This window comes from Trichechus manatus, unplaced genomic scaffold, assembly GCF_000243295.1.
Source record: "Trichechus manatus latirostris isolate Lorelei unplaced genomic scaffold, TriManLat1.0 scaffold00038, whole genome shotgun sequence".
In the NCBI taxonomy this organism is placed as follows: domain Eukaryota; kingdom Metazoa; phylum Chordata; class Mammalia; order Sirenia; family Trichechidae; genus Trichechus; species Trichechus manatus.
The window spans coordinates 15,179,122-15,200,698 of NW_004443974.1; the positions used below are offsets into that span (position 1 = coordinate 15,179,122).

At 40.7% G+C, this 21,577-nt stretch overlaps 1 protein-coding gene across 2 annotated transcripts in view; it reads left to right on the forward strand.

Annotated features, from left to right (window-relative positions):
* ABL1 (ABL proto-oncogene 1, non-receptor tyrosine kinase) overlaps nucleotides 1-21,577 on the forward strand; it is a 163,642-nt gene that overhangs the window by 122,581 nt on the left and 19,484 nt on the right. For both annotated transcript variants that reach the window (XM_004375763.2, XM_012555374.2), the window contains exons 2-4: nucleotides 3,431-3,604; nucleotides 4,173-4,468; nucleotides 12,188-12,460. In XM_004375763.2, coding sequence (XP_004375820.1) covers nucleotides 3,431-3,604; nucleotides 4,173-4,468; nucleotides 12,188-12,460 — 743 coding nt within the window. The remainder of the gene's footprint in view (nucleotides 1-3,430; nucleotides 3,605-4,172; nucleotides 4,469-12,187; nucleotides 12,461-21,577) is intronic.

Below are 21,577 nucleotides of genomic sequence, written 5' to 3' on the forward strand. Positions count from 1 at the left end.
GGGCAGCTGCTCTGCCACTCTGCCCTGTCTGCGCACTGCTCCTGCTGACCAAGTCGCAGCTATACCAAGAGCCAGTTGTGTTTGCTCCTGTCTGTTTATTTCAGATATACTTGTTGGTGTAATTATTTGGTTAATAAAAAAACCAATGAAATATAAGTGTGAAAGGAGAGTTGTTTTATCAAAATCAGGAGAAATGCTTTAGAAAGACTCATTAAAGGCAGGTAGCCTTTAAAAATTGCTACTGAATTAGACATGAGTGAGACAACTATAAGTGATTGGAAGGGATTGTAAAAATCTGGAAGGTTTCTGCACTGAAATTGTATAGCAGATAGCTCTCAGTTCTCTTTCAACCTGGAGGAAATTGAAGCTGGAAGTGAAATGATGCATTATAGATAGGATTTACAGAAAACGACAACATCAAGTTCTAATTACACACCAGAAGAACACTTTTGGGGCAGACGAATATACATTCATGTGGAGGTGGGAGTCACATATTCTAATAAAAGAAAAATTCCCTGCTTTAACCAGGCTTTTTTTTTTGGTTAGCTGCTCAATCCCTGATCACAACTGTATCAGGCGTACTTTTATAGAGTATTTTTATTACTCAGTGTAAATACTCAGAGAACAGAGCCTAACACGTCACTAATCCTTTTCCATGTTTTTGGAAATGGTAGTGTTACAAGACTCATTTCCTTGAAATGATTTTTGCCTCATGATTCATTAAAGTGAAATTACCAAAATAATGACATGTTTTGGGATTTTTTCTTTTAGGAAAAACACTTTCTGAAGGTTTACTTCAGTTAGTAATAGAAAAGCTAGAATAAAAAGACCTTTGTTACTTACGTTGTTTGTATCGGTTTATTCCGAACAGATCTTTGAAAGAGTGTCCATTTCTAAAAGTTCTCCATGTTTCTGAAAGTTTGGCCCAGTCTCTCAGGTGTCTAGGTATCTCCAGTGTTATTTGTTTTTGAAGCTAATGTCAGATGGATCCTGGCTGAAAGCAGAGAATACCGGAAAGATGTTTACCTGTGTTTTATTGACTATGCAACGACATTCGACTGAGTGGATCATAACAACATAACAAATTAGCGAAAACATTACAAAGAATAGGAATTTCCAGAACACTTAGTTGTGCTCGCAAGGAACCTATACATGGACCAAGAGGCAGTCCTTCGAACAGAACAAGGAGATACTGTGTGGTTTAAAATCAGAAAAGGTGTGTATCAGTGTTGTATCCTTTCACCATACTTATTCAGTCTGTATGCTGAGAAACTGGACTATGTGAAGAAGAATGGGGCATCAGGATTGGAGAAAGACTCATTAACAACCTGCGTTATGCAAGTGACACAACCTTGCTTGCTGAAAGGAAGAGGACTTGAAGCACTTACTGATGAAGATCAAAGACTGCAGCCTTCTGTACGAATTACACTTCACCATAAAGAAAACAAAAATCCTCACAACTGAACCAATACGCGCCATCATGATAAATGGAGAAAATATTGAAGTTGTCAAGGATTTCATTTTACTTGGATCCACGATCAACACCCATGGAAGCAGCAGTCAGGATGTCAGATGACATATTGCCTTGGGCAAATCTGCTGCAAAAGACCTCTTTAAAGTGTAGAAAAGCAAGGATGTCACTTTGAGGACTAAGGTGCGCCTGACCCAAGCGCTGGTAGTTTCAGTCATCTTACATACATGTGAAAGTTGGACAGTGAATAAGGAAGGCTGAAGAAGAACTGATGCCTTTGAATTTTGGTGTTGGTGAAGAATATTGAATATACCATGAACTGCCAGAAGAACAAACAAATCTGTCTTGGAAGAAGTACAGCTAGAGTGCTCCTTGGAAGCGAGGGTGGTGATACTTCATCTCACATACTTCGGACATGTTATCAGTGGTTAAAGTGCTTGGCTGCTAACTGAAATGTCAGCAGTTTGAACCCACCAGCCACTCTGCAGGAGAAAGATGTGGTAGTCTGCTGCCTTAAAGATTTACTGCCTTGGGAACCCTATAGGGCAGTTCTACTCTGTCCTGTAGGGTCGCTATGAGTTGGAATCGACTCAGTGGCAATGGATTTGGTTTGGTTTTTTTGATTTCTATGTTTTCAAATTAGATTTTTCCCCTTTCCCCCCCTTTTTAAGTTTTATTTCTTATGATGGTTTTCTTAAATGAGCATTCAGATTTCACTCCACAATGTCCTGCAACTGTAAGGTCTACTCAGAATAGACTTGCTGGTTTGAAAGAACTTTTGTGTGTATTGCTATTATCACAGAAGAATTCTGGAGAGTTTGAACATGGTTCAAGAAAAAAGTTAAAGAAAATAATAATGAACTATTGGACTCTATAGTGAGCAGTATTCACACATTCATAATATAAGAGCTGTTTATTGATTTTCAACTTCTAGAATCTACCTAGACACAAAACATGAAAGACTTTATTATTATTACAGAATAGAAGTAACTGTTACTAATTTTCATGAGGTCAAAGAAAATACGAAGAAGAGACCATATTTGGGAGGTGGGTGTAGGGGTAGGAAAGATGGAAGCAAGAATGGGATGTTAATATCCTTAACTTGTGAAGTAAGTTGTTGAAAGAGACTGTCTCAAGTTGGTAGAATAGGAAGTAAAGGTGTAAGTCTGTTATTTAAAATTATAAAGGCAACGAATTGAGAATGGCAAGAGGTGTATGTGTGTGTGTGTGTGTGTAGGGGATAGAGTGATACAGCTTATATCTAAAGAGATGGAGGTCATCATCAAAAAAATAGAAGTTGCCTCTGGGGGATAGAAAATGTTTGTTTTTTATTACAAGCCCTTCTGTACTATCTGGTTTTTGAATAATGTGAGTATATTAACTTTGATCATTTAAAAATGTTTAAAGCAAGAAATTTTTACTCCATATTATAACATAAGCAGTAGCAAAGACGTATGACGATGGACTATTTCAATTCCTGACTAAATTCATTTGAATTAGTGACTTTGAAAAGCTTAAACTATTTGGAAATGGTTGTTACTACCTTGGAATGAAAATAGTTACTAATTTCCACAAGATTTGGTAAAGGAAGAGCCCATTTTTACCACTTTTCTTAATATGTAGTATGTATAAAACAAAAAAAACCCAAACTCATTGCTGTTTAGTCAATTCTGACTCAAAGCGACCCTATAGGACACAGTAGAACTGCCCCATAGGGTTTCCAAGGAGCGCCTGGTAGATTTGAACTGTCGATCTTTTGGTTAGCAGCCATAGCTCTTACCCACTATGCCACCAGGGTTTCCATAGTGTGTACAAATGTTAAAAAATGAGAAATTAGGAATATATAATGTTGGAAACACAGATTCTTTTGCTTCTGAGAATAAAACTAATTTTGTTTTCCTTTTCGTTCTTGTTTTCCAATCTTCTCTCTTTCTTCTTTGCCCCTTCTTTCTTTTCCAGAAGCCCTTCAGAGGCCAGTAGCATCTGATTTTGAGCCCCAAGGTCTGAGTGAAGCAGCTCGTTGGAACTCCAAGGAAAACCTTCTTGCTGGTCCCAGTGAAAATGACCCCAACCTTTTTGTTGCACTGTATGATTTTGTGGCCAGTGGGGATAATACTCTAAGCATAACTAAAGGTAAAGACCTTTGGGCAGCTGGTAGTGGTTGCAAGAGACAGAAATCAGGGTAGATTCTGGGTTGGCCGACCACCCATTGCTAATTGAAAGAGGCAGCTTTAAAGTTTGGAATGGTGGAGGCATCCAAAAAAATAAAAGCGTCTTTATGAGAGAGTCACTTCTCCTTAAGGAGAAGAGTTTCCGTACAGTAGTCCTTAACAAAAACAGAGCTTTCCTTTCTTTTTACACTGGAAAAGACACCTGGGCCAAATACTGGAAAAAAAATGTTATCAGAAAAAGCTTTTTTTCCTGAAAAAGCTTCCTTTTATTAGGAGTAGAACACTTGAGTAAACATAATAGATTTATAAAAACTGCAGCTATATATTTATCTGTATATTCCATACAAACAGGAAGCCTTCATATATAAATGTACTTTTATACACTTATAAATGCATATATTTATATGAATTTGTTCAAAGTGACGTAGGTATTTAGGAGTTTGGAAATTTTTAGTAATCATGCAAGAATAAATGAAAATGAACTAAGCCTTTGAAAAGCTAGTATGTCTGATTTGGTTCTTTTCTCTAAGGTGAAAAGCTCCGCGTCTTAGGCTACAATCACAATGGCGAATGGTGTGAAGCCCAAACCAAAAATGGCCAAGGGTGGGTTCCAAGCAACTACATCACGCCCGTCAACAGTCTGGAGAAACATTCCTGGTACCATGGACCTGTGTCACGCAATGCCGCTGAATACCTACTGAGCAGCGGAATTAATGGCAGCTTCTTGGTGCGGGAGAGTGAGAGCAGTCCTGGTCAGAGGTCCATCTCACTGAGATATGAAGGAAGGGTGTACCACTACAGGATCAACACTGCATCTGATGGCAAGGTAGGGTACCCCAGAGAAAGGGCTTAGGGCTGTTGTTTGGGTGAAGTCTTTGGCCAGGAGAACCTCGAGGTCCTGTTGCCAGGTTGATAAATTGTTACAACAAAATGCAACCAAGATGTTTGAGTAATCTTTCAAGTAAACTGCAAGAATTAGCCTTAGGAAAGACCCTTTTACTAAGTACCAGACATGTGACCCTTAGAAGCCCATGGCCTGATGTGATTTCTTTTATTGTCCTGCTGGCGTTTCATTGTTGACAGTTTCTTAGAATGGGTGGAATGTCTGTTGGGGTTTTAGATATACTGTTTACATTAAGATTCTTTTTTAAACATTTTCTCTTATTATGATAGTAATCCATCTTCAGTAAGAAAAATTCAGACAGTAGATAGATATTTTTAAAGCTCCTGTCCACAGTAAGTCTGGTATATGGTCTTCTTCCTGTGGATAAAATCACATTTATGTATGTGTGTGTATGCTTATATTCATATATAAACACACAATTTATAAAACAAACCAAATTACATTATACCCATAGATTCCCGAATCGCAATTATAGTTTTGTAAAGGAGTTGACATTTATTTCTTTGTGGTTTTGTGGTCTTCCTATAAACAGTCCGTAAGAGTCCAGGAGGGAAGGGATGAGTTCACATTTATTGAGTTCCTGCTGTATGCGAGGCATTTGGCAGTCATCAGGGCAGGTATTGCTGTAATCTGCATTTTTGCATTAAGGAACTTGGGGCTTAGAGGGGTGACATTTCTTGCCCAGGGTCACATAGTAACTGATGAAACTAAGCTTGGATCTCACTGTTCTGCATCACTATGCTGTAGTTGAGGCTATGGATGTGGATTGTTGGAGATGAGGTTGTGTATGTATCATGGTTTGAATTGTGTCCCTCAAAAAATGTGTGTATCAGTTTGGCTGGGCCATGATTCCCAGAATTGTGTGGTTGGCCTCTTATTTTGTGATTGTAATTTTATGTTAAAGAGGATTAGGGTGGGATTGTAACATCAGCCTTACCCAGGTCACATCCCTGATCAGTGTAAAGGGAGTCTCCCTGGGGTGTGGCCTGCACCATCTTTTACCTTACAAGAGATGAAATGGAAGCAAGCAGAGAATTGGGAGACCTCATACCATCAAGAAAGCAGTGCCAGGAGCAGAGCGTGTCCTTTGGACCCGGGGTCCCTGTGCAGAGAAACTCCTGGTCTGGGGGAACATTGATGAGAAGGCCGACAGAGAGAAAGACTTCCCCTGGAGCTGACGCCCTGAATTTGGACTTTTAGCCTGCTTTACTGTGAAGAAATAAATTTCTCTTTGTTAAAGCCATCCACTTATGGTATTTCTGTTGGAGCAGCACTAGGTGACTAAGGCAGTATGTATTTCTTTTTTAATATAACGTAATAAATGCACGTAGTTAAAAAAAATCGGTACAACAAAATGCATTACAGTGAGAAATAATTCTGTCTCCTAATTCAGTTCCCCTTCCCAGAGGCAACCACTGTTACCAATTTCTTCCAGAGTTACCCAATGTATATATGTTTGCTTACATTTAAAAAAAAAAAAACACATATGATGCATGCTCTGTACATACTGTTCTGCATGTTGCTTTTTCCACCTAATATATTTTGGAGGTTGTTTTATGGCAGTACCTTTAAAGCTGCCTCATTCTTAATGACTGCATAGTATGGCTGGACCATCATTTATTTAACCAGTCCCCTACTGGGTGACTTTTAGGTGGTTTCCGGTCTTTTGCTATTATAAATCATACTGTTAGAAGGTGGCTTTGAAACCTTTTTTAAAATGTCAGCCCACTGTAAGAAAAACGTTTTACGTCACCACCCAATACTCATACTAGTAACAAAAGTTCCGTGAAACCATACTTACCTTCACTGTACATAATATACTCTGATATTTTATATTCCATTCTAACTCTTCTTTTTTTTTTTTTTATTCTGGTCCAAACCCACTAAATTTATTTGATGGACCTACTAATACGTCATGACCTGCAGTTTGAAAATACCCTATACATACTTCTTTGTGTGCAATTTAAGTATCTGCAGGATAAATTGCTAATACTGGAATTGCTAAATTGAAGGTTATGTGCATTTAAAAGTTGTGTAGATACTGCCAAATTACCCTCTAAAGAATTTTACCCATTTATACTCTTGGCAGGAACATATGAGAGGACCTGTTTGCCCTGTTTATCAATCCGATTGGTGAAGAATGAAATCTCATTATATGTAATATGTGTGTATCACGTTTTGAGTTATCCTTCGGCCATTTATTAAATTCATCTTTCCTACATATTTGAAATATACCAAATTCTCACATATATTTGGATCTATTGATCTACTTTCTATTCTATTCCATTGATCTACCTATTCATGTACCAATACCAAACTGTTCTAATGGCTGTAGCTTTATAATATGTTTTAATATCTGGTAGGGCTAGTCCCTTCTTAAACTTTTTAGCATTTTCCTGACTATTCTAACATATTCATTTTTACTGTATGAACGTACACATAGTTCCCTTTTTTAATGTTCTTTTTTTTTTGTTGTTTTTATTGTACTTTAGGTTAAGGTTTACAGAACAAATCCCTTTTTTAATGTTCTTATCTGGTATTTTCTTCACTTGTCTCAAAGTCTTCTGGCTAAAGTACTTAATACCAATATCTGATGCTTTCTGTTATTGCAGATGTCTTTAGTACCAGCACTGTGGTTTATTCAACAGACAGCACAGTCTGTTGTTACGTGACTGGAGATCATCCTTATCAGTCGGCTTACCTTTGTGTCATTGCTCTTTTCCCAAATGTTGGGCTGGGTTGTTCCATTTTGTAGGATGTACTCTAGGGTGGCAGGTCCTTTTGAAAGAGCCTTCAAACTACAGGGGTACCTTTGTAGTGAATCAGCTTCAGGGTGTACCCCTCATGGGGGAGGTAATTTTTCTGGAACTGACAGCTTGCTTCCCATCTGTGCAATTTATCTAAGGCAAATTGTGCTGCACCAGGGTAATCAGTTGAGGTTTGTACTGAACAGGTTAATGGTTTCTTTTCCCTGGAGTTGTCTAATCAGCATCCTTGGAACAGATGCAGACAGGCATGATCTGTTTTGTCAAGTCATTAGCTGAGGGTTGGTCTACAATACGGTTAAGGGAGGAGGAGGCTGTATGTGGGATACATGATTTGCAGAATTTGAGATTCATCCAAAGAGAAAGTCAAGCCCTTTGTCTAAAAGCTGTAATTGTTTCAGGTGGCTTCTTTTCAATCCAGGCAGAGCATAGGGAGCACATTTTATCAAGCAGTATCTACCATCGGACAACTCAACAAGCGTTCCTTGACATCTTGCTCTCCACCCTCCTGAGCAAAGACCCCCCCCTTCAGCAGTCCAAGCACCTGGAGATTTCTCATCCCATAGGATTATTAGGCAGACCATTTGTGGAAGTTCCTCTCTGTGAGGGCCACAGTTGAGGGGGCTGAGTGGAACAGCATCAAAGTGGGGAGATATTACAACTACATGTGGGACAGTGTGGCTCGGCATTGAGAAAATGCTTCTCACATAGCAGAGCTTTGATGCAATCCTTTTTAGATTTCTAAGGGGAAAATTTAAGGTTGGTAGGAGGGGCAGGCTGGGGTTGAATAAGTTTAATTCTTATTTTCAAATTAGCTAATCTTTAAAAAACACAACTGAATTTAGATGTTTCTTCTGTAAGCCCCCAAAGGATTTCTTTCTGCCTCCACCCTCTAGGCTTTTGTTTACCACTCGCCTCCTGTTCCTGGCTGGTCAGCCATCCCAGGGTCATCAGCTCATGGCCCAGAGCAGAGGACTCTGGGAATTTTGAGCTAGACTTTTGAAAAGACCAAATTGAGCCATAGCTGTTTCTTAGGAGGCTTGACAGTCTTAAAAATCTTAAAATACCCTGGGATTTGGTTGTAGTTCTGATGCTGTTTCAAAATTTGTAATCCTCTGCCACCATAGTGGAATTGAAGACTATTTTTTCTCCTCAGCCCCTGTCTAAATCTTTCTTGTTCTGGTTATTTGTACCTATACCTCATTTACTTCTGTGCCCCCCTGTCAAGTTCCACAAGTCCTTATAGCTCCTGATAGTCTTTTTTTTCTTGAAAGAGAGGCTCAGTTGACATTTTATTTTCATGGTCTGCTGAAGTGACAGGTTCAGGTTGACAAGAGTGGAATTTGGATTTCAGCTTTAGTAGAAGCGGCAGGATGGGCCAACCTCTTGAATTTTTAAGATTTATCCACACTGAAAGTGGCTCAGCAGGTGCAGGTATCCTGGTGAAAAGCCTGCTAGAACAGAGCTAATATTCCCTTGTAGAAGAGACTTGGAACACTGTTTAAGGACTGCTGGGCTTTTGCCTTCCTGCTGGTTATGAGAAGCCCTCAGGGGACCATAGCTTCCTGGCCAAGTGGGCTGTAGTGTGTCTGAGGTGGGACTTGAGGGTATAAGGGAGCCAAAGGTTGTACAAATCTAAGCTCATTTAAGCCTGTGGGTCTGGCTGTCAGGAGGCCAGCAGTTTCTGGTGAGTTTCTTTGACAAGTCCTATCTTTGAAGCTCCTGCATGATTAGGAAGAGGCAGGGGCCCTGGCTGAGTGTCCTGAGTGTTTATGTAGTTGGGTGCATAGCATAATGACATGCCATTCATAACGCTGATCTCAGTTTCTTCTCTGAACATGCCATGAATTCCTGATGAAGATTACCCGGGTCACTGGCATAATGCTGCTCAAAACCTAGAACTAATCAGGAGAAGGCCACCAGACTTGACTGTTAGAAGAAGACTGTGAATTGAATATACAGTGCATTTAAGGGACAGTAGTTTTAATATTTAATACAAGTTTCAGTATGTAAACTTTATGTAGAAAAATGAACTAAGTCACAGGGTCTGTAAAATTTAATTATTGGAAAGGGTAAAGTTTGCCATGCAACAAAACCTCCTATAACTCTGAAGTCTCTAACTGAGCACCTGAGAGGGAATCAAATGAGACCAAGAACAAATTCTGCACAAACTAGGGCTTGGAGGAGCCATTAGCACGCTGCATGATCGAAGGGGCTTGATCTTCTGGTGTCGAAGTGCTCCTTTCAGGCCGACTCTGTGCTTGATGCCCTGGTGGGAAAGGATTGAGTAATGGGCCTTGCTCCCAGGCGAACCTGCCCCAGGAGCCCAGCAATCAAAATGGGCTCTTTTGCCCTGTACTATGCCGATGATTTCTCAGGCAGGAGGGGTGCTCCAACTCTAGGGAACATCTTCTTGGAATGGCTTTTCTCTCTTTACACTCCTTGATATGGAACATCATTACCTGAGCTAACCTGAGAGAAGAGAGGTTGGAGTATTTGCAACCTGCAGTGAAGTAATTGGACAAGTAACAGTGGGAGTGATTAGGAATTGTCCCCATGTCCTACTCAATTTTCTTAGTGACAGCTGCACTTGTATTTGGTGGCTAACATTGAGGAGAGTGCTGTGTGCATCATTGTGTGAGTATCAAGCTAACGGCAAGTCTCAGCGATGTCTGACTTCCACGCCCCCACCCCACGCACATATACACACGCACCTCCATCGGTCTGTGTGACCGATAACATTTCTGAGAAGTTTACTTAGGGGTTTCTCTTTGGTGCTCTCATGTATAAAAGTGGGGGCCTCCTAGTGGCCTTCTCCTCGTCCTGAAAGGCCCTGCTGCTCAAAGCCGCCATCCTGCAGAGGGGCAATTTCGTGTCTCCAGGACCACTGTCTTTGCATGAGGAGCAGCGTCCCCCAAGCAGAGGACTCTTTCTGGGCCAGTCTTGGATTTCTCAGAATTTTAGTAGAATTATTACCAAAAGACTGTAACAACAAAGTTTGCCATTAACTTGTCTGATTTTTAAAAATTCATTTAATTTGTTGTCTTCGCAAGCAAAAACAAAGGAAGAAAGAAAAACGTCCTTGCTAATGAATCCTGTTTACTCTCTTGAGGGTTATAGGTGGGATCAGCTTGTGTATTCTGTCATTATTTCCTTGCAAAAATATTTTTATTATTTACTATTATAAACATACAAAAAGTAATAGAGACTAACGTAACCAACAGCCAAAGGCCTTGGCCTTACTTTATCACATCTACTTTGCCATGTGTCTTTCAGGCTTTCTCTTCTCTTTTCCTTTTCTGAGTAATTAAACATTACAGCTATAGCTGAATCCTGATTCTGTTCCTTTTCCTTCCCTCCTACCCCAGGTGTCATCACTGTCGCAAATCTGTATTCATCATTCTGTGCCTTTGTAGTTTGGTCAAGTCTTCTGAACACCTGGTCATGATGTTAAGTGTCCTTTTCACCCTCAGGGTTGTTGGCTGCTCTTAGTGAGCCAGTAGATACAGTCTTATGCCTGGAGCTAGGTACTCTGAGTTTTAATCTGGAATTGTTTTTTGATAAGGAAGCATTCTCTCACTACATCACTTAAAGAAAAAAAGAGAGAGAAGAAAGAAAAAAAAAAAAGCCAGCCCGCTCCTTTCCCTCCCTCGCTCTCTCAGTTGTGTCCAGACGAGATCCCTGTGGAGGGCTCACTGCACAGGTCCTCACCTGCTGTCGATCTGAGAGAGACTCAAGTGCTCTGTTTTAAAGCCCTTCTGTTTACTTGCCCATGATGGAAAAGGGTGTACGATCTCCTTGTTGTGGCCCTCCAAGCCGCCACTGTGTGACAGGAGTGCTTCCACTCCGTTCCTTGAGAGTGCTCATGGGGGCATTCTACATGACATACCCTGGGATTTGCAAGTTTTGACCTCTGATGCTTTCCACTTGGCCCAAAGTGAGGGGGTAGTAATGCAAAGGAAAGTTACGTTTTTTAATGATTTTCATCTGCTGATCACTGTTTATTCTAAATTTATCCATTTGTAAGATATAAATCAAATAATTTTCTTTTCCAATCAGCAAAGAAGTATTAAATTCTACTATCCATTAATTAAGGAGCCCTGGTGATGAAATGGTTTAGCACTCAGCTGCTAACCAAAAGGTTGGCAGTTCAAACCCACCCAGAGGCTCCAAAGGAGAAAAACCTGGTGATCTGCTTCTGTAAAGATTACAGCAAAGAAAACCCTATAGGCAGTTCTGCTCTGTCACATGGTATCCCTGTGAGCCGGAATCAACTTGACAGCACCCAACAACAATAATTTAATAATTAATAATTTAATCAACTGTCTATTGAGTACCTGTTATGTAGTCATTTTCTGTATTCAACATTGGGGATACAGGATTTAAAAAAGATAGTTTAGGGCTCTGCTCTCATAAGCTTACAGTCTAGTGGGTGGAGACAGACAATAAGCAAATAAACAAGAAATTATCTGTTAGTGGTACGTACAATACAGAGAAGCAAGACAGGTGATATGATGACTGGTGGGTAGCAGTGTTAAATTGGGTGATCAGAGAATATTTCAGAAACATTTAAACTGGGCTCAGAATGAAAAGAGAGTATATGAAAATTACAGGGGTAGAGGATTTCAGGCAGGGAGAGCAGCAGGTGCAAAGGCCCTGAGGGATTTTATTGTTTCTTTCTCTGCTTTAGCAAGTAAATTACAGCATATGTAGAGAAAGACAGTATAGGTGATTTTCTAAACACTCGTTCCTGCATGGAGAGCTGTTTATCTGGAATTTGCTATACATTGAATGAAGGCTCAGCAAAACTGTGTTATTGGAATTGTTTGAATTCACATCTGGTCTGTGGGCTGAAATTGTTCCCTATTTTCCTCAGCTCTACGTCTCCTCAGAGAGCCGCTTCAACACTTTGGCCGAGCTGGTTCATCACCATTCAACAGTGGCAGACGGGCTGATTACCACTCTCCACTATCCAGCCCCCAAGCGCAACAAGCCCACTGTCTATGGTGTGTCCCCCAACTATGACAAGTGGGAGATGGAGCGTACAGACATCACCATGAAGCACAAGCTGGGAGGAGGCCAGTATGGGGAGGTGTACGAAGGAGTGTGGAAGAAGTACAGCCTGACGGTGGCGGTAAAGACCTTGAAGGTAGGCCTTGAGACCGCCTAGTTGGGGCACCCAGTTAGAACCACTGCTGCCGACGGTGCCTCAAATGTGGTCAGTTGTCTGCTGGTGTTCAATAATATGCATTTCCAGGGGTTAATCAGTGCCTGGTAATTGAGTCTTTCATCTTAAACATTGCTCTGGCTCTTTGTACAGGTTGACTCATTCACATAGTTTTAGTGTGTTTCCACATGTGGTGAAAGCTGAGAAATGCTATGGTATTTTAGTGTTAAAGATTAGTCATTTGGAGAAGTTGTTTCATTCTATGGGAAGATGCTTTTAAAGCCATGGGTTTTCACCCCATTAGGATTTGACCATGTAACACAGGGATTGCGTCCCATTGAGAGTAAAGATAAAAAGAAAAAATGCTTTCTGCATTTTGAAAAAGCAAGGTTTATCTAAAATGCGTTTGACTCTTCTGTGGATTTTTGTTGGCAGATTCGAAAGACAAATGCATTGGGTGTTCCTAGCAGGTTCCAGCTTCTCTGCATCATGTGCCCAGACTTCTGGAAATAAAGATGTAGAAGTGTCCCCATTAAAAATGCATAAGGGAAACTAGCTTTCTACTAACTCCGATACCGTCCATTCTTTCTTGCTAACTGTAATTTCACCATCTCAACTAATGAATAGTGTTTATGGTTTCCAGATTTTTTTTTCTTTCTTTCTTTCTTTTGAAGTTCTTTGAAATCGTTAGGATGATTCCTTTAAGGGAAGGAAGTTTTCGTTTTCAACCCTCTGCTTTCTTCAAAATGTGGCCCATGCTTTTGCCTATGGCAAGAGTGTCCCCTAGTGTTGACCTGCATTATTTTCACTTCTATATGAAGTCTGATTACATTGACGTGCGCACAGAAATTGAGAAAGGGAGCCACTTTTTGTAGCTATTAGAAAAGAGAGAGGAAAAAAACAAACATTCACCACTGGGAAAAATAGACCCGAGCTTGTATATGCTTCTTAAAAGGAGCAAACTCTGAAACTGGTACAGCCCAAACACTTGCCTTTCTAGAGATTCTGTTGCCTACCTCATGCCTTCACATAAAGGCACAGTAAAATGAGAAATTATAATTTCTGACTAATATAAAATGATTGCTTTATAGGTATGAAATGGTGGCATCAGAGGTCATCTAACTTCAGGAGTGGGGAGCAGAATCAGCATCAGCATCAATATCAGCCCAAAGCTGATTCGTGTGAGGTGGAGGTCAGACATACCTCCACTCTCCTACCTTTTTACCAATTCTCACTCCAGCCGTCCCTCCCACGGCACTCTCTGCTTCTCTGTTGGGTTCACTAATTTGTTGCAGTGGCCACACAGAACTCACAGGCCATCCTTACAATTATGACGTTTATTAGGGAAGTAACACGTTGCAGTTCAGGATCAGGATCAACTTGGAAGTAACAGGAACAACTCAGGATGCAATCTTTTGATCAGAACAGCCTCTTCTCAGCTGCTGTCGCTGGTCCCTGCTCAGGCAAGCATTACAGCTCCTAGTTCCATGGGTTGGCAAGCTCCACTGCAGCTGTCTCATGCTGGTCTCCTGGTTCCTACCATCTCTTGCTGCTGTCGCTCTTGCTGCTGCCATGCCGCCTCTTGCTGTCTTCAGTGTTACAGCTCCTTCTCTCTCTCTGTTTCTGTCACTCTCTTTAAAACCTCTGTCAGGGAAGCTTGTTATTTATTTAGCAAGCTCTTCATTGATTTCCAGATGTGCTCCTCTCCAACAAGACCATGGACTAACCAGTCCTCTACAAGGGTTCCATGCACCTTATTTGCATTAGTAACCCTGCAGGGGTTCCGTGCACCTTACTTGCATTAACAATCTGTCCAGTCCCCACAACGGTTTCACACACCTTATTTACATAGTCCCAGCCAGTCATTTAATGGGAGTTACAAGACCATGGCTAGAAAGACAATATAAAAGTGAATCGTTGCACCACAAGAGGAAATATCACATTCTTTAGTCCTAGAAACCAAAACCAAAAGTGGCTTCTTGATGCTCATATTGAATGCATACCCTTAGAGTGTCATTGAGGTGGGACAGATGTTTGTGGGGAGGTTGTGTGGGGAGGTTGTGTGGGAAGGCTTGGGGTCGCCATGAGGGCTTTTGGATATTTTCCAGGTAGGACTTTAAAATTTATTTTAATAACCACTTATTGAGTCCTCCCTTCTGTTTGCCAGGCTCTGGGCTAATAAACACTGGGATTATGAAAATGAATTAGAGTTCTTCACCTCAGGCAGTTTATAGTCTAGGTAGTAGGAGAAATAGATAAATATAATAACAGTTATAGTGCAGTGTGATGAGTACAGCATTCGAGACATATGCTCAGAACTCTGGGGCACTGCAAAAGAATGAAGAAAGGAGGGACTGATGAACGCTGTTTGACGGGAGAAGGCACTAAGGGAATCATGAGCTGGGGCCTCTGTGAAGGAGCAGGAGTTGGCCAAGGGACTAGAGGTAGGGAGAGAAAGCTGGAGCGGCAGAGAGGGACCTGATAAATCACAGAGGGCATCAAACATCAGCTAAAGAGATGGGATTGTATCCTGGAGGCAGTGGAAGCCATTGAAGGGTTTGATGCACAGGAATAGCTTGATTAGATATGAGTTTCATAAAGATCACTGCTTTGGAGAGCATTCGTGGCTAATGCATGGTAATATAGTAGTAATCCTTCACAAATGTCAGTTACCTGTGGTTTTGAGGTAGCAGGTTTTTAAACTCATACGCCAAGTTTTTAATCAGTTACTGTCTTTTTAGCTGTCTGCAGTTTAGTTCAGTCTCCTTAAATGAACCAATAGAAAGAATAAAACACCCATCAACCTACCTCCCACAGATCATGCAAGTTGAAGGAGAGGGGGATCTGCTTGGGCTCCAGTTTTGCAAGCTGACAGGGCTGAGGACCAAGCCCAGAAAAACATGACCTTGACCAGCTTGATAAACTGTTAAAGGTCTAGGCACTACCCATGCATTTGCTAAGATCTGCAAAAATGAACAAGGAAGAGTAAAAGCATAAAATATACTAAATTTCAGTCCAGTAAAGGCTTGATTTAAAACTTTAAAAAGATAGAGTTTGCACAACTTGAAGTCTGGGGACAACCCACCTTAGCAGATTTTGCTGCTGCTGCTGCTGCTGCTGCATTGTTTTCTAAACAACTGAAGAAGGGCATTCCAGAGAAGGGGGACATACTGGAACTCGGTGGTGGTTTTCTTACGCCAATGAATCAGAATTGTCTGGAAGTGGGTGCCTTTTAGAATATATTTTACTGATGATGTTTTATTATACTTTTTATTATACTTTTAATGATTTTCCCCTAACCCCATATTCCCAAGAGCCTTAACTTAGTGGTCCAACAGTTTGCGAAGATTACAGGATCTGATTGCATAGGTTTCTGTGAGTTGTCGCCCCAAGTAGTATCTAATCAGGGAAAAGAGAATGCATCACTTTGTAGAAGTGTGTTAACCCAAAATATGGTACTAAGCAACTGGTAAATAAATTATCCCTCATTCTGCCTCACCATGCACAAAAACAGCTGTACGATATTGTTTCCCATTTGCGAGATAAAATTAGTATCAATATATGGGACTTTAATCTTCTCTCAAAAAGTTGAGAACTTTGAGTGAGTTCTAAGGTACAGTAATGACTAACATTTGTTGAGCTTTTACTGTGTGCCTGGCAGAGTGCTGAGTGCTTTGCATATAGCACCTCATTTAATCCTTACAACAACCTTAAGAAAAGGGTACTAATATTATCTTCCTTTTAAGGTTGACGAAACTGAAGCAGAGAGAGGTTAAACGATTGGCCTGAGGTTGTACAGCTAGGAGTACAGAGCCAGTACTTGAACCCAGGCACCTGGCTCCAAAGCCCAACAGCTTCTGCTGCTGCTCCTCTTCCTTCTCTTCCTCCTCCTTTTTTTAATTGCAACTCAGATTCTTATGCCTCAAACACAGTGAAAAATATACATAGACCACAGTTTATGCATCTTAAAAAACAAACTTTTTCCCCTCCCTGCCATTCACGTCCGTCACAGGCTGTAGCTCTAATCTACCTTTCTCTTCAGAACACCTTGAGAAACCCCTCTAGCTCTAGCCCAAGCCTTCATTTGTTCAGCAGTCTCACTGAGCACCTCTTAATGCCTAGCCCCTTACCAAGTCTCCTCCCCACCTCCTCTTCTGCCTGTTTTGTATTGCTGGTCCCTCAAAGGGCAGGCAAAGGAAAGAAACCAAGTGGGCAGAAAAAGAATCCTCTTTAACCAGCAGGGGGAGGAAGACCTCACTTTTAACCATGACTCTGTGTGGAACCATTAGGCAACATTGGGTCATATTTCTTTAGAACATAAGGAAGACCGTAAGAGAACATGAAAAAATGGGTGCACTAGACTGACCCCTATAGATGGGAAACTGGAATTAGAGCAGAGGCCCATTGATTTAGAACTGCTAGTTTGAATTTTGACAATATTCAGCAGGACCTGGGTTTAACTTTACCTTTGTGCTATCTAGGTAAAGGCAGGATGTACTTAAGAGAATCAGCTCTCAAGTACAGGAAGTCCCAGTTTTTAAAAGTTGTATTCCAAGAGTTTGTATGTAAGTCACTTTTTTCCTATGAAACAGTGCTATAATTAATAGAATTTAAAGAAGACTACTATATATCCTAGGAGCTCTGGTGGTGCAGTGGTTAAAGCACTTGGCTGCTAACCAGAAGGTCAGCGGTTCAAACCTACCAGCCCCTCCACGAGAGAAAAATGTGGCAGTTGGCTTTTGTAAAGATTACATCCTTGGAAACCCTGTGGGGCAATACGTCTGTGTTCCGTAGGGTTGCTATGAGTCACAATCGACTCGACAGCAGTAGGTTTGGTTTGATTTACTATATGACCTAGTTGTGGCATCAAGATTGACTCATGAGCTACAGAATTTACCATCAAAATAGTGGAAGGTAACACTGTTGTAAAATTTTGTGTTCTTTGTATACTTTTCAAATAGGTAATATATACAGTAGTATCCTCGTACTCTTGATATTTGTCCTTCCAGAGACAGTCCATATGTGTATCTTTTTTTTTTTTTAACCTATATTGCAGCATACTATAGCCACTGCTCTGTACCTTCCATTTTCCACTTCATATTTCTGAGCAGTTGTTCCTTATCAGTACATATAAGGCTGTTTCATTTTTATATGGATATATTTTAATATGTACTAATCCTCAGTGCTACCACATGTCTGTCAGTTTGTTTTACCATGGTGGCTTAAGTGTTGCTGTGATACTGAAAGCTTTACCACTGGTATTTCAAATGCCAGCAGGGTCACGCTTGGTGGACAGGTTTCAGCTGAGCTTCCAGACTAAGACAGACTAGGAAGAAGGACCTGGCGGTCTACTTCTGAAAAAATTGGCCAGTGAAAGCCTTATGAATAGCAGCAGAACATTGTCTGATATAGTGCCAGAAGATGAGCCCAGGTTGGAAGACACTCAAAATACGACTGGGAAAGAGCTCCATCCTCAAAGTAGAATCAACCTTGATGATGTGCATGGAGTCAAGCTTTCGGGACCTTCGTTTGCTGATGTGGCACGACTCAAAATGAGAAGAAACAGCTGCAAGCATCCATTAATAATCAGAATGTGGAATGTGCAGCATATGAATCTAGGAAAATTGGAAATTATCAAAAATGAAATGGAATGCATAAACATCCATATCCTAGGCATTAGTGAACTGAAATGGACTGCTTTTGGCCATTTTGAATCAGAAAATCATGACATCTACTACGCCAGAAATGACAACTTGAAGAGGAAGGGCGTTGCATTCATCGTCGAAAAGAACATTTCAAGATCTATCCTGAAGTACAATGCTGTCAGTAATAGGAGAATATCCATATGCCTACAAGGAAGACCAGTTTATACGACTATAATTCAAATTTACACACCAACCACTAAGTCCAAAGATAAAGAAATTAAAGATTTTTACCAACTTCTGCAGTCTAAAATTGATCAAACATGCCATCAAGATGCATTGATAATTACTGGAGATTGGAATGCCAAAGTTGGAAACAAAGAAGGATTGGTAGTTGGAAAATATGGCCTTGGTGATAGAAACGACACTGGAGATCACATGATAGAATTTTGCATGACCAACGACTTCAGTGCAAGTACCCTTTTTCAGCAACATAAACAGCAACTATACACGTGGACCTCACCAGATGGAATACACAGTAATCAAATTGACTACATCTGTGGAAAGAGATGATGGAAAAGTTCAATATTATCAGTCAGAACAAGGCCAGGGGCTGACAGTGAAACAGGCCATCAGTTGCGCATATGCAAGTTCAAGTTCAAGTTGAAGAAAATTAGAGCAAGTCCATGACCAGACGAGTTGTAGAATGACATCAAGGACATCATATATGAAGAAAGCAAAAGGTCATTAAAAAAACAAGAAAGAAAAGACCAAAATGGATGTCAGAAGAGACTCTGAAAGTTGCTGTTGAACATAGAGTAGCTAAAGTGAAAGGAAGAAATAAGGAAGTTAAAGAGCTGAACAGAAGATTTAAAAGGGTGACTTGAGAAGACAAAGTAAAGTATTACGAAGAAATGTGCAAAGACCTGGAGATAGAAAACCAAAGGGGAAGAACATGTTCAGCATTTCTCAAGCTTAAAGAACTGAAGAAAAAATTCAAGCCTTGAGTTGTAATATTGAAGGATTCTATTGGGAAAACATTAAATGACACAGGGAGCATCAAAAGAAGATGGAAGGAATACATGGAATTACTGTACCAAAAAGAGTCAACCATTTCAAGAGGTAGCATATGACCAAGAACTGATGGTACTGATGAAGGCATTGACGAAAAACAAGGCTCTAAGAATTGATGGAATACCAATTGAGATGTTTCAACAAATGGATGCAGCACTGGAATTATTCACTCATCTATGCCAAGAAATTTGGAAGACAGCTACCTGGCCAACTGACTGGAAGAGATCCATATTTGTACCCATTCCAAAGAAAGGTGATCCAACAGAATGTGGAAATTATCGAACAATATCATTAATATCACACACAAGTAAAATTTTGCTGAAGACTATTCAAATGTGGTTGCAGCAGTACATAGACAGGGAACTGTCAGAAATTCAAGCCAGATTCAGAAGAGGGCGTGGAAGAAGGAATATCATTGCTGATATCAGATGGATCATGGATGAAATCAAAGAGTACCAGAAAGATGTTTACCTGTGTTTTATTGACTATGCAAAGGCATTCGACTGTGTGGATCATAACAAATTATGGATACCATTGCAAAGAATGGAAATTCCAGAGCACTTAATTGTACTCATGAGGAACCTGCACTTAGACCAAGAGGCAGTTGTTCGAATAGAACAAGGGGATATTGCATGGTTTAAAGTCAAGAAAGGTGTGTGTCAGGGTTGTATCCTTTTACCATACTTACTTAATCTGTATGCTGAACAAATAGTCCGAGAAGCTGGACTGTATGAAGAAGAAAGGGTCGTCAGGATTGGAGGAAGACTCATTAACAAACTGCGATAAGCGGATGACGCAACCTTGCTTGCTGAAAGTGAAGAGCACTTCAAGTACTTACGTACAAAGATCAAAGACCACAGCCTTCAGTGTGGATTACACCTCGACATAAAGAAAACAAAAATCCTCACAACTGGGCCAATAACCAACATCATGATAAATGGAGAAAATATTGACGTTGTAAAGGATTTCATTTCACTTGAATCCACAACCAGTGCCCATCTAAGCAACAGTCAGGACATCAGATGCCGTACTAAGTTAAAGTGTTAAAAAGCGAACATGTCACTTTAAGGGCTAAGGTGAGACTGACCCAAGCCATGGTATTTTCAGTCACTTCATATGCATATGAAAGCTAGACAATGAATAAGGAAGACCGAAGAAGAATTGATAACTTTGACTTATGATGTTGGTGAAGAATATTGAATATACCATTGACTGCCAGAAGAACAAACAAATCTGTCTTGGAAGAAGTACAGCCAGAATGCTCATTAGAAGCAAGAGTGGTGAGACTTCCTGTCACATACTTTGGACATGTTATCAGGAGGGATCAGTCCCTGGAAAAGGACATCATGCTTGGTAAAGTAGAGGGTCAGCGAAAAATGAGGTGGATTGACACAGTGGCTGCCAACAGTGGGCTCGAGCAAGCAAAGATTGTGAGGATGGTGCAGGACCAGGCAGTGTTTCATTCTGTTGTACATAGGATCATGTTGTACATGTGTCAGAACCGACTCTCCAGCACCTAATAAACAGCAGTCCTCAGTGGGCATTTGTGTAGCTTCCAGTATCTTGCTATTACACATGGTGCCACAGGGATTATCCTTGTTTGCACCCATGTTGAGAGTATTCTGGTGGGTCAACTCACAGTGGAACTACTGGATCAGGGAGCATTTATGGATTTGATCAGTATTGTCATAATGCCTTCCAGGAACTCATACCAGTTTGTACTCTACCAGCAGTGTTAGGAAAGTGCCTGTTTGCTCTACTCTCACTAACAGTGTGTTTTTTGTTGGTTTTGTTCCCAGGAAATTGGTTTTATTGGAGAGCTCCAGAAAGGAGCAAAGAGGAAGGGATCCATGATAACATTAACACTTGACAGTCACAGTGGTTCTCTGATTTTACAAGGGGAGAACGGTGCATTAGGGAGAGAGGTACCCACTGTTGCCATGTAGCACTTGCTTTTGCAAGATATTCATTCCTTGCAGTGAGTTCCCTTCTGGTCGTGGAGTTAGATTCAGTCACACTATTCACGGACCAGAGTTTCTGGAGTTCCCTCTGTGAGGTTGTTTCTCGTGGATTTTTGACTTGAGCTTCAGGTCACACATCTGGTTCATGAACCCCTTCCTCGTCTAGCTCAGAAACTTGAGCGTATCTCTACAGTGTGCTTTTCAACATATTGATGCTTGTCCATCTGATGAGTGAAGGATGGCACTGCAGTGTTCACCTAACATTTGGTTAAGAACCAGAGCAGATGTGGAAACTGATTTATCTGTAGATTTATCTAAAGGCTGTGCAGAAAACAAAGATGCCGAGCTATTTTTAAGAACAGTTCTCTTTTTCGTGCGGTAAAATACCTATACTTGGGGGTGAGACCAGTGAGCAAAAAGGA